General features: G+C 32.2%; 1 protein-coding gene across 2 annotated transcripts in view; it reads left to right on the top strand.

The window, feature by feature from the left end:
* The window catches only part of CPED1 (cadherin like and PC-esterase domain containing 1), a 404,819-nt gene that overhangs the window by 138,455 nt on the left and 252,257 nt on the right, over nucleotides 1–14,107 (top strand). For both annotated transcript variants that reach the window (XR_012482383.1, XM_074268145.1), the window contains exons 6-7: nucleotides 2,346–2,493; nucleotides 6,513–6,681. Coding sequence is in view for 1 of the 2 variants with exons in the window: in XM_074268145.1 (XP_074124246.1) it covers nucleotides 2,346–2,493; nucleotides 6,513–6,681 (317 nt within the window). In the remaining variant the exon portion in view is untranslated. The remainder of the gene's footprint in view (nucleotides 1–2,345; nucleotides 2,494–6,512; nucleotides 6,682–14,107) is intronic.

Below are 14,107 nucleotides of genomic sequence, written 5' to 3'. Positions count from 1 at the left end.
TGTATATTGTCTCCTCAGTTATATTGTAAGCTCCTTGAGGGCAAGAATCATCTTTTGCTTCTTTTTGTGTCTTTAATTCTATTATCTATTAGCACTATTTTGCACTATCAGCATTATTTTGTATCTCTAAGTCTAATATACATTAATACTATTTTGCACTATGCATTAGCATTATTTTGTATCTATAAATAGATCATTTATTAGCACAGTTTGTCTATCAATACAGTATATAGTTAATAAATGTTTGTTAATTGATTTTTCATTAGATGAATTCATATAGTTGACAAGATTGCTGAAAAGAAGTCAAGAAGATCTGAATTAAAATAAAATTCTATTTTGGAAATTTCTTGTGCAACTCAGAACAATTCCCTTAAACTTTCCTATTGAGTTGTATATGGGTTACCATTTGGTAGAGAAAGTTATTGCGCTATGATATCATGAATGTATATTCATGCATTCAATAAGAAAAATGTCTTGAACCATTTTGATCAGCTAAATTGACCAAGCTTAACTATATGCTTACTTGAATTTTTTTGTTCCTTCCTACTGAAGCTTTCCTTCTGAATTACACCAGTTAATTAGCAAGCAATTAGTCCATTTCAAACTTTGTTTTAAAAACAAAATGAAATACATAGGCATTTCAATTCTTTGTCTCTTGTGATTTCTGAGCCAGGAAGCTAACTTAATATGCCTCCTTATCTGTAATCTTCCCCAAACAGTACAATTTGAAGGATTCTTTTATTTTCACACATTTGAATATAGCAATTCTTCATTAAAAAGGAACCTTATAAAATAGACTGCCCTTTGTGAGTTGGATCACACTGTGCTAAATAATGAGATATGGGAATACTGTGAACAGCTTGACTTCTTCTGACTATTACTTAAGAGTCTGAAGTGTTTTAAGTTAGACTATGTCACCATTAATGAGAACTGCACAAGAGGGAAAATCACTTAAAGGCTTTGCTCTGTTTTGAGAATTCAATAAAGTTGTTGGGTTAAAAATAATAATAATAATAACATCATGTTTCAACATTACCAGGACCAATGAGCATTTCAGAATGCTGATATAGAAACTAAATTATTTAGTCAGAGAATGTTAGAACTGATTAGAAACTTAGAGATCATTTTGTCCAATCCTGTTAACAGCCCTAGAAAAGAAATTATTTGATTAAGTAAAATGTAAGCTTCTTGAGGTAAGAGGCTATTTTTCTTTTTTGATTTGTCATTTCATTATATTCCTAGTACTCAGTATAGTCACTGGCACCTAGTAAGCCTTTAATTTATATTTGTTGATTGAGATGGAACTTATAGAACTGAAGTTAGAAATCATGATTAAGAGATTCCCAGGTTGATATTCTTTCAACTACATAATGATGCAAACAAGAAATGAACTTCAGATCTCTTTGTGGCTTCCTATTTCTTTATTATAGATAAATTTCCTAAATTTCTTAAGGATAAATTGAGTTAAAGTGATTTGTATCACTGAAATTAAGGCTTCAGTTATTGTTGTTGTTCTTTGGTTGTTCAATTATGTATAACTCTTTATGACTATAGCATGTCAATGCTGTCCATAAGATTTTCTTGGAAAGGATACCAGAGTAGTTTGCCTTTTCTTTCTCTAGCTCCTTTTACAGATGAGGAATTGGAGGCAAATAAGGCTAAGTGTCTTGACCCAGGGTGATGTGACTAGTAAGTGTCTGAAGCCAGATATAAATAATCAATCATTACAAATATTTAATGGCTTATTTTACTTTATTGTAAAATCAAGGTTCCTCCCACCCTCATTCTGTATTGCTGTGTTCTCTTATGGACACCTAAGTAGTACAGTGGTTAGAGTAGTAAGAGTCATCTTCCTGAGTTCAAGTCTGGTCTCACCCACTTACTAGCTGTGTCACCCTAAGCAAGTCACTTATTCCTCCTGTTCACTTCCATTTCCTTACCTGGAAGCAAATGTCAAACCATTATAATATCTATGCCCAGAAAATCCTTAGTGGTGTCATAGAAAGTCAGGCAAAACTGAAAACTGAACAACTGAACAGTAACATATAAATCTACCTAGAATATGTTCCACTGCCAGTAAACTCTTGCCTAGAATGTAACTTCCTTGGGGGCAAGGACTTTTACTTTTGTCTTGGTATCATCAGCACATGACCTGGTACAGTATTAGTTTCAAATTATTGTTGGTTGGTTAAGTGTGTGAGGAGTTGCGAATACAATTATATATTTCAATGTTATTTTATTTAGGTTGACATAGCTTTTCTTCACTCAGAGATGGAATTATGTGTGGGGCAGCTTCCAAGGGAAACAATAGGATAATTGTGTTTTGCTTCTTTGAATCTTTTCAGAATTGAAGCTTCCAGTTGTTCCTTCAGTATGCCTGAATGAGCACACGCAGGTAAAACTGAGCACTTCAAACCATCCTTCAATAACAGGGAAGATTCATAGGAAACATCCTGTACCTTTAAGATCCTTCTGGAACTGGCCTTCTCAGCTGTAAGTTCATCATTCTAGATTTTTGGGTCCAATCCTTAAATAGAGAAAATATATGAGGAGGAAAACACATAACACATAATGGGTTTGGAGAGTTGATATGCTTGGTATAAATATATTTCATTCCTTAAAACTTTTCAGGTAGTGAGTACTTGACAGAAGATGTCATTTCTAATTTTTCTTTGAAGCTCACTTATAATAGGGTTAGCTTTGAGGTCGACAGGCTCTTGCTCAATACAATTCCTTTAAGGAAGTTGAATTAAAGTTTTCAAACTATTCGAAAACTATATAAAAAGCACACTTCTGATTAAATAGGCAAATGACATATATAGTTACTTTTGTCTAAAGGCAAGCAGTGACATATAAGATAGACACCAAAGTGATAATGAGGATGCCAACCGAAAAGGATATCCTGCTTTATGATTTTCAAAGCATGTCATAAAAAGTAACTCCTTTAAATACTACAAGAAAAGACAGAAATTTTAATTCTTTCTAAAGTTAAAAAGTTCAATTCTTATTCAAGGCTTAGATGCACTTATTCATTGGGGTTGGCTTCTTTTTTTTTTTTTATCATCATTAAGTACTAAATTTGTATTCACTAACTAGGCATGTGCTTATAGAACTAGAATAGTACCATATTCTAGACTTCAAAATGTTCATTTTAAAATAAGGGCAATCTATTCCCAGTGGACAATTTGCCTTTTTTTCTCTTTTAGTAAAGAGTACCAGTACAGAAAAAGTACAATTTATTAGATTTGAGGTGTCTTTTGAGAACATATAATGTGAGAATTGTATATTTGTTTTTTCTCAAGTGCCATTAAACTTGTATGCTATTTTCTTTTGACAAGAAGAATTAAATTTTCTTAATATTGTATGCATTGAACCAATTTAATTGCTTTGGGTATTGATTATTTCTGCTGATGAATTTAGCTAGTAGGTAGTGTGGAAATTTCTTGGTAACTTGAGAGAGAGAGAGAGAGAGAGAGAGAGAGAGAGAGAGAGAGAGAGAGAGAGGTGAAGAGAATAGATATGATAGAATATGCATACATATACATAATATACACACATTATGTACAATGTATACATATATATATATATGTGTATATACATATATAGATATAGATATAGATATATAGATATATATAGAGGGTAAGAATTATTTGCTTGTAAGGTATACCAAATAACCTGGAAACATATATGATCTGTTATGTGATATGTAATCCAAACACTAGTTTTATGGCTCGAGTAGATAACTGAAATTTTTAAAAAAAATTCATTTATCTATTTAGTTATTTATAATATTCATTAAAAAATTGATTTAACACATTCCTTCCCTCTAGGCCCTTTTTCATCTATTGAAAAGGCAAACGATATGATACAATTCTTCATGTGAAGTCATGCAAAACATATTTCCATGTTAAGCATATTACCAAAAAAAAAAAAGCAAGAAAAAATAAGAAAATGAGAAACAATATGCTTTGTTCCACAGTCAGAGTTATTTAATTCTCTTTCTAGAGGTGGATAATATTTTCATCCTGAGTCTTTTGGAAATATCTTGGGTGTTGATTACAGTTGCTCATCATTATGATATTTTTTACTGCATATATTTTTATTTTGCTTACTTCATTTTGCTTTGTTTATGTAAATCTTCCCTGGTTTTTCTGAAAGTGTTTTGTTTTCATTTTGTATGTGATAGTAATATTCCATCACAATCCTATGCCATAATTTGTTCAGCCTTTCCCCATTTGGTGGACATCTCTCAATTTCCAATTCTTTGCCATAACAAAAAGAATATAGCCAATATTTCAAATTACTTGCCTTCTCAAGGAGGTGGCTAGGACGAAGGGAGGGAGAGAATTTGGAACTTAAATTTTTAAAATTATTATTATAGCTTTTTATTGATAAAACATATGCATGGGTAATTTTTTAATACTGACCCTTGCAAACACTTCTGTTCCAACTTTTCCCCTCCTTCCTTCCACCCCCTTCCCTAGATGGCAGACAGTCCCATACATGTTAAACATGTAAAATTATGTATTAAATAAATATATGTATACATATTTATACAGTTATCTTGTTGCACAAGAAAAAGAGGGTAAAAAATAACCTGGAAAGAAAAACAAAAATGCAAGAAAAACAACGGAAAGAGTTCAAATGCTATGTTGTGGTCCACTCCCATTTCCCAATGTTCTTTCACTGGGTGTAGCTGGTTCTGTTCATCACTGATCAATTGGAACTGATCTGGACCTTTCATTGCCACAGATAGCTACTTCCATCAGAATTGATCCTCATATAGCATTGTTATTAAAGTGTATAATGATTTCCTGGTTCTGCTCATTTCACTTAGCATCAGTTCATGTAAATCTCTCCAAACCTCTCTGTATTCATCCTGCTAGTCATTTCTTACAGAACAGTAATATTCTATAACATTCATATACCATAATTTATTCAATCATTCTCCAATTAATGGACATCCATTCAATTTCCAGCTTCTAGACACTACAACAAGGGCTGCCATAAGCATTTTTGCACATACAGATTCCTTTCCCTTCTTTAATATCTCTTTGGGATATATACTCAGTAGTAATACTGCTGAATCAAAGGGTATGCACAGTTTGACAACTTTTTGAGCATAATTCCAAATTTCTCTCCAGAATGGTTGGATCCATTCCACCAAAAATGCATCAGTAGCCCAGTTTTCCCACATCCCCTCTAACATTCATCATTATCTTTTCCTGTCATCTTAGCCAATCTGACAGGTGTGTAGTGATATCTCAGATTTTATTAATGTGCATTTCTCTGATCAATAATGATTTGGAACACCTTTTCATATGAGTAGAAATAATTTCAAATTCATGATCTGGAAAATTGTCTGTTCATAACCTTTGACCATTTATCAGTTAGAAAATGGCTTGATTTCTTATAAATCAGAGTCAATTCTCTATATATTTTGCAAATGAGGACTTTATCAGAACCTTTAACTGTAAAAATGTCTTCCCAATTTATTGCTTCCCTTCTAATCTTGTCTGCATTAGTTTTGTTTGTCCAAAAGCTTTTTAACTTGATATAATAAACATTTTCTATTTTGTGATCAATAATGATCTCTAGTTCTTCTTTGGTCACAAATTCCTTCCTTCTCTACAAGTCTGAGAGGTAAACTATCCTATGTTTTTCTAATTTATTTATAATTTCATTCTTTATGCCTAAATCATGAACCCATTTTGATCTTATCTTGTTATATGGTGTTAAGTGAGGGTCAATGCCTAGTTTCTGCCATACTGATTTCCAATTTTCCTAGCAGTTTTAGTCAAATTCTTATCCCAAAAGTTGGGATCTTTGGATTTGTCAAACACTGGATTACTATAGTTATTGACTATTTTGTCCTGTGAACCTAACCTATTCCACTGATCAATTAGTCTATTTCTTAGCTAATACCAAATGGTTTTGGTGACCACTGCTTTTAGATCAGGTACAGCTAGGTCACCTTCATTTGATTTTTTTTTTTCATAAGTTCCCTTGAAATTCTTGACCTTTTGGAACTAATTTTTTTAAATGTTAAAATTTTAGTTTACATGTAATTGAGAAAAATTAAATTAAATATTTTTTAAAATGGCTTCTATAAATATTTTGGTAAATATTTGGTACTTTTTCTTTTTCTTTGATCTCTTTGGGATATATACCAAGGATTATATTGCTGGGTCAATGGAATACACAATTCTATAATCTTCTGTATATAGTATGAATAATTGAAATCTAAAGATATTCCTCAAATCTTATTTTGGCTCACATACACACCTTATAATATCATATCAATTTTCATCAAATTTATCATAAGAAGAAAAACTGAGGAAAGTTTGTCTCCTCTATCTGTCACTTTCTGGTGATGGTGTTAACAAGCACCAAATTGCTAAAAACTAGACTCCACTTGAAAGAGAAAAGAGGGTTAAGAGCCCAAGTCATTTTTCAAATAGCTAATCAACCTGTATATAATCAAAAGTTGAATTATTATTCTTGCTTTTCAGGAATCAAACACCAGCCTTTGTGACACATAAGCAACTTTTTAAAGCCAAAGACCTGTCTGTGATCATTAAAGCATATGTCTTGGTGACATCTTTAACACCTCTGAGGGCCTTCATTCATTCAACTGGTACCATTTGGAATCCACCCAAGAAAAAACGTTTCACTATTAAGGTAACACTTCTATTTAAAGCTGTTATTTTATACAAAGTGAACCAAACAAAAAGTAAGACTATTTGAATGACCTTTCTCTGCTCCTTATGATTATCCATTCCCACTGAACAGAGAATCAGCCTTTTTATTGCTACAAACAGAAAATTTCATTTAATAGAATAAGGGACCATATTCAGAAATGACCTAGAGGAACTACTAGGATTATATTTATTTTTCCCTATCCTCATCATTTTAGTTCCATTTTTTGACTTTTCAAAGAAACAACTTCTAAGTCATAGTGCTGATATCTCTTTGAAGAGTAGTCATCAATGTAGCAAAGTAAAAGTAGAATTATTTTCCCTTATCAATTCTTTCAGCCTTCTCAAGAGGAAACATAGTAACTATATTGTTATAAATTATGAGTTTAAAACATGCATAGAAAATTTCAAGGACAAGACAATAATATATGTAGACTTGAAAATTGGTACTTTGTATGATGCCTGAGGATATGCTATAAGGCTGAAGAAGACAAATATGGATGACAAAAAGAAATAAATACACATAAAAGATCTTAACAAAACAGAATTTTGAGAATATTGTGGAATCTGTACTTAAAGATGTATTAGATGCCAAAGGTATGTGAAAATCTCTGACACTAGTACTTTAAAAAGTAACAAAGAAAATATCAATAACTATGGCTACTTTTCCATCCATAAAATATTTATAAGATAATAATCTACACTCTATCAATGACATTCTTAAGTGGAATATTAGCTTTCATGAGTCTATTGCATAATAGAACAACCCTTCATGATCCCTTTCAGGTTATTTTTTTTGGACAGAGATACTGAAGTAATTTGCTACTGATCAGATGCTTAATAAATGTTCAATTGACTCAACTTGATTTTCTAAAATGTTACCCTATATTCCATGATTTTGAATAGGCTGGAAATGTATTCAAGAAAGAAAGAAATAATTGTTAACTATTTTGACTCAGAATATGCCAAATTACCTCGAGAAGTTTAATGGACATATGATTAGTAGAAGTATGGGTTCCACATACACAAAATGAGGCTGCTGAACATGAGTTATAGAAAATGTAGAATACAAGATTTTCTCTGCCTCATGTCAGAGCTCAAAAGGCAGTGAAGTTATTAATCTTCTGTAAATTGACTATGTTTAAATTTTGTCCTCAATCAAACACTTTCACAATTTCAAAATAAGCAGCTACATTATTCTAAGATACATGGCTAGCTTTGCTATTGTTTACATCAATGGCCCAAGAATCATAATTTGTCTTCCTTTTTTAAAAGGAGATGCAGTTGTATCTAATAATGGAAACGATTTCTTTTCATTTTCAGTAGAAGAATGGAGTCTAATAATGTCTTCCATTCCTTCCCCAGGTTGGGAATGTTTTTTGTGTAATTTTCTCTCAGCTAGTCTTTTAAGAAGTCACAGTTGATAATTTGTACTTTCTTGTGTATTTTGTATTTTTCCTCCATCGCTTCTACTTTCCTTAATGCTTTTCTTTTACTTTGTTGTCTGTAAAAATAAGGCAAAAAAGCAGTGAATTCTGTAGACCCATTCCTTTAAGAAGAAACAAAAGCATATAGAAGGCTTTTGATATTGTGGTTCCCCTTAGATGTTCATTCTTTATTCACTACATTGTTTCTTATTCATCATTTTTTAGTACCTGTGGGACAAGTGCCAGATGTAGTGGTAGTACAGAAAATTATGTAAATCTCCTCATTCCTTTCCTCACTTTGGGATTTGTATTTTCCAGGGCAAGGCTGACATTTCCTGTATATTACGCTAAGCCTGCTGTTGAAGGGAAACTGCAGATGGCAGGCTTCCACGGTAAAATGAGCAAGAGGGCAATTATTTCCTTAAAATGCCAAAATCCTACTTGATGCTGTAGATAGGTTTCCAGCATACGAGAAAATATTTCATTCACACTTCAGTATTTATTGCTTCTGCTAGAAAACTAGCTTTTACTTGGTCTCATTTAAATCACCCATTCTTCCTTCTAGATTCCGCTTCTGCTAGGTACCTTCAGGTGAAAAAAAAATGCAGCAGAAACATTTTTGAAACACTGGTTTTTGGAAAGCAAGACTAACAAACTCCTCTTAGGCTAATCAAATTATATCAATGTTTTAATATATGCAGTTGTTATGTTTTGAAAAAGATGATTTGACCCTGAGTATATATAAAACCTTGCAATAATGAGCTATGCTATTACTATTTAAGTAGATAGCAGTTTGGTTTGTGACTTTACCCCCTTCTCTAATGAGTCCTGAATTCAAAGGTCCAGGTTACTAGTCAGAGCATGAACTGAGGCAAGCCTTCTAGGCAAGTTATCATTGGTCATTTATAGAGCATTCTGGCAGCTGAAGGAGGAATAAAAGCAATAACAGATATAACTATGAGCTCATTTATTTCCAATCAGGTCTGCTGCTGTGATACTTTATCTTTTAAAGCTCTAGTAGGAGTTGGGAAAATAGGAAGAATTGTTGGTACAGTGATATGAATTTAAATATAAACTTGGAAAATGATAGGGGAATGGACTACATTTACTAAATGTTTTAAAATACTCTAAATCCCAACATTTTATGTTTATAAAATGAGGACTAAGAATTTTGAGAATTAGCTATTTTTGAAGGTCATGTTAATTTAAAAAAATAAATTAAATCAAAAGCTATGTGATTATTGTAGTTTGATATGATATTAAAAACTAGTTTATGACATTATATTAAAACACATTTTTTGCAGCTTCTTTGATGTTGGAAAGAATGCTATGTTAGTTCAATGGTGGTTATGAAAACGCTCTTAATTATTTTATTCAAAAATTGAATGAACAATGCTCATTTTCCAAAATAGAATATTCAGGTTATTTTTATAGTTGATGCAGCAGCAGAATCATAAAGATCACTTTTGATCTTTTGATTAAAGGTTGTCCTAGGTATAACCAAACTTGTGATCTTAGTGATACCTAAAAACAAGTTAGAAACTTTGGAACATCACTTCATATTAAGTGGGACTACTGGTCCTCTATAAATGTCAGTGAGAATCTGAGTGAAAGAAAACCAGTATCAAAGTCTTAAACTGTGCCATTAAGCAGAAATATCAGAAAGCAGAATATCTTTGACCTTTGTTAGTTGAAAAATGAACATATCTCTAATGAAGAGACTACTTTTGTGACATCCCACAATTTATGGGCTGGCCCAGTACCTATGACTAAAGTTGATTGTCTGAAAGTTATACCTGGAATGATTTCAGATTTCTGCTGCAAGGCATCTGGAAACAGCTTTAATTTGTCCATTAGAAAGATAATCTGAAGAAATTCATTGTTTAATTATTATGAGGATGATTTTTTAAAAGGCAGAATTTAACTCTGCTGCCTGACTCTCTTTTTTCCTTTTCCTTTCCAAATCAAATGCATTATTTTGCAGTAATTTTGAACGTGTGTTTTTGATAAATGTAGTAGATAGATACTATTACTGCATTTCCCCAATATGTTCGTTGAGTCTTTTCTGGAGTCTAGAAAAGGGGGGAACACAAGAAATTGCAAGTTTCCTGCAGGATGATTTCTGAGAGAAGCCTTTTTAATTTAAACCTAAGTTAAAACAGTTCTTCTGCTTGCCCTGATGTCATAACTTACCAGTACTCAGCTACTGCTGCAAGCTTATCAGAAGCCAGTCTTCCATCTCCACTGCTTATAAGTACCACTCATGTCAATGAAACCAGCCTCCCTGTTCAGAAAAGAGAGAACTATGGGTGACAAATAGGGAAACTATCATTTATGAAGGCCATTTCCAAGAAGGTCTGAATCACTGAAAATATGACATGGAGTTAGGTTCTTTTATTATCAGTATTTTTGCAATGCCTTTGATATTACGTGACATCACTCAGATGTCTGCCCAGAATGATAATGAAGATCATCTTCTAAAACATGGCTAAAATTTCACTCTGGGTTCTTTTCTCAGTAAGTGCTTATTTTTAGATCTTCATTATAAAGCTGAAGCTTGTAGACCTTGTACTAACTCAATTAGCATCTGGTCCTATATTGGACAAAAGAGATTTAAATCACCTATAGAAAGAATGTGAATAAAACTGTGACCTCCAGGATCTATGAGAAGGATTGATATATAACTAAAACTACATGTATTTGAATTTAACCATATACTATAATCAGTGTGTTCATTTAAAAGTATGATTTTTAAACAGTGTGTACAGATGTGTATTTTTAGAATTATTTATATTAATTAAAATAGGAAAGTATATACAAATTAAATGTTGGCAAGGTACCATTAGCTAATCAATCCAAGTTGTTAGTGCGGCAGTAGAGAGAGCACTAGAAATGAAAATGAATGCTAGATGCACCTCTTATTTCTGCCAAGGGCTATTCACATGACCTACACAACCACCTAACATTTCTATTTCTCCTACTGGAAATGGGGAAATTATGCAGGTCATGCCTTTCTCATGGGGTCATCAGAAAAGTAAAATTATGTAAACACTATAAATAAGTATTATAAGAAAGTATTTCTGCTATTAGCATTACTACATATTAATTTGATCTATAAAAGATAGATTACTTTAAAATATCATGCTTTTAATGTCATAAAGTCTGTTTTGATATGCATGAATAATTTATTTAAATATTGATAATAAGGATTTTGTATATGTTATATATTACTAATCCCTAAGTTTAGGTTATAGTACATAAAGAGGAATTGACTATTATTATTTGTTTTTGTTTGTTTTGCTTTTTTAAAGACATTGTTTTATTGTTTCTTCTTAAATAAGCCAATAAATGATCATCAGATTCCTATTCTGATGCATCCCAAAGGCATGAAAATTATCCAAAGATTTTTAAATTATCAATACATTTTTTATCACTTGCACTTTCAAAGATGCTCTTTCCCCTTATATTGAGTGTTCTCCATCTCTGTATAGAAGTGATGGTTGCCTCTTCATATCTCTACTTTGGAACCAAGGTTAATCATTATAATTTCATATCATTCATTTTTTATCATTTTATGTAGGTAGTGGTTCTTTTCAACTATGGTGAAGGTACAAAAGCCAAAAGCCAAAAACAAAACAAAACAAAAAAAAACAAAAAAAAAAAAACCTGACCTCAAGTGTTTATGTCTTACTCTATTGTTATTAAGGTTTTACCCTTTAAAAAGAACCATGATTTTGTTAAAATATTAAGGGTAGCTCCCTTATAGAAAAATCAATGTAGGGATGGGATGGTTCTAGATTCACTCCTTCAGAGCAAAATTGGCTACATTGCTTTTCAGGTTTCTGGAGTCTGAGGGGTTGGGAATGCCTTTCTTAGTTATGATCTTGAGCCCTCATTCCCATGTTTCTACACACACACACACACACACACACACACACACTGATAAAACTACCTAATTAATCCCCAAGTCCATATAACCAATTAGCATCAATTAGCTTTTACACAGGACTTTTTATTTCTAGGAAATAGGAAAACAAAAATACAACATTTCCCTTCAATGCTTTGGGAGTACTTATTCTCCACTATATCAACTTAGTCACCAGGAAATTGGATTTAGATTTGTTTCTTTTTTTTAAAGTAAGTTTTTATTGACATCTATTTTCTACATTATTATTGCTATTTCCCCTGTACTCCACTCCGCCTCTCAGAGAGGCATCTCATATGACAAAAAGTACTCTTAAATATGAAAAAGAGGAAATAATCAGTACAATTGATTAATATGTTGAAAAAGCCAAAAATATGAACAACATGCAATACATTTGGATCTCTCACTTCCAGGAAGAGATGGGTTGTAAGTGCCTTTCACAACTCTTCATTTACAATTTCTACAAAGCCATTGTGGTACCATTATTGAATTAGGACCTTAAAGCTGGGCTGACTATAATATTCAGGAATGTTTTCTTTTTACTGACATGTAGTAAGGTTTGCAAAGTAAAAATTCAGTTTAAACTCACTCTTGATTATAGTTAATATATAAATGTAACTTCAATGAATTTCTACTACTAAGTTTACCCTTCCAAAGATAAGTAAATAGGCAAGCTAGTTTATAAATGTTAATTATATTTGCCGAAAAAAATGTAGTTGGCTGATACTCAAGGATTAGTGGCTGCCAAGGATAAGAAATTAACTCCTTGAATATTCCCTTGAGCCTACAGAAGTAATGACTTAATGTTAGTTTTGTATTTTTCCTTCAGTCAAAATATGCTATTGGCCAACTCAATTGGCTAATTTTTGCAAGAGTGTGAAAGTATAAGAGTTGACTTCCCAGAAAGAAATGTTTTTCTTTTGAACAGCTGGAATCTACAATTCCTTAAGCCTTTGGGGGCTTAGATAAACTATTATAAATTAATCTATGTCAGTTATTTTCCTTTTTGCTTTTGCATAGAAGAGACAGTCTTTCTTGGGTTACTTTTCCCTCAATGAAAAGTTTATAGAAAAAGAAGGAATATAGATAGAATAGAAGGAATATAAATGAAGTAAGCATTAAGAGTAAGTGAATGATGGAAGGTGGGAGGTGATAATCATTTCAGCAACCTGAGTTGAGTTTAAAAATCCACAAAAATATTAATATTTCCAAGTATGATAATCTTTATCTTTTAGACATCTCTTATTATTTCTCTAGTGGATAAAATATCTATGGCAGAGAGAGATAAATGGTCAGAGAATCAATGACTCCAATACCATAAAGAGATGAAAAGTTGTTAAACTAGCCCTTTGCCCAAATAATCTATTTTATTCAAGTTTTTAAAAGAGGTTTTGCTTAAATCTCCAGCAATCTCATTTCCCCCAGGTTTTGGAAAGGATACCTAGCTAGATAATAGTTGAATTCAATTCTAAGTTCATTCATTCATCCATTTATTTATTTATTTTTTCAACAAAACATATACTGTGTGCAGTGCACTGTGTCAGGAGCTGGAAAAGATACAAAGATAAATAAATGAGCCCTGGTCTCAAGGAATTTATAATCTAGTAGGGGAAACAAAATATAGTCACTGATAAGTAAAAAGCAAATTAGATTATGATAAGTGCCTACAAAGAATGACAAGTGCTATGAGAGTGTAGATGAGATAGGGATGACTTTCAGCTGGTTATGGGAGGGGGGGAAGGGATAAGAAGCTCTGAAAGCTTATCAGCTCAAAGGATTTAAACCTTTAAGGAATCTTTAAAATTGTTTATCTCCATCTTTTCATTTTAAAATGAAAGAAACTGAAGCCTAGTGATTTATATGGTCAAAAAACTAAATGATAGAGCCAGGTACAAAGCTAGATCTGTGGACTCCAAATCCATCATTCTTTCCATTCATGATGAATGTAGCATGGCAGCAGAACCTTGGGGAATGATTAGGATGTCAGTGGACAGATATGGGTGTGGAAGGGTGTTTCAAGCATGGGGAAGAGCAAGCAGAGTAATGAGGGTGGTTTT

The sequence above is a fragment of the Sminthopsis crassicaudata genome, chromosome 5 (genome assembly GCF_048593235.1).
Source record: "Sminthopsis crassicaudata isolate SCR6 chromosome 5, ASM4859323v1, whole genome shotgun sequence".
In the NCBI taxonomy this organism is placed as follows: Eukaryota; Metazoa; Chordata; class Mammalia; order Dasyuromorphia; family Dasyuridae; genus Sminthopsis; species Sminthopsis crassicaudata.
Note: the sequence above shows the minus strand (reverse complement) of the source record. Positions and strands in the feature narration are given on the sequence as shown.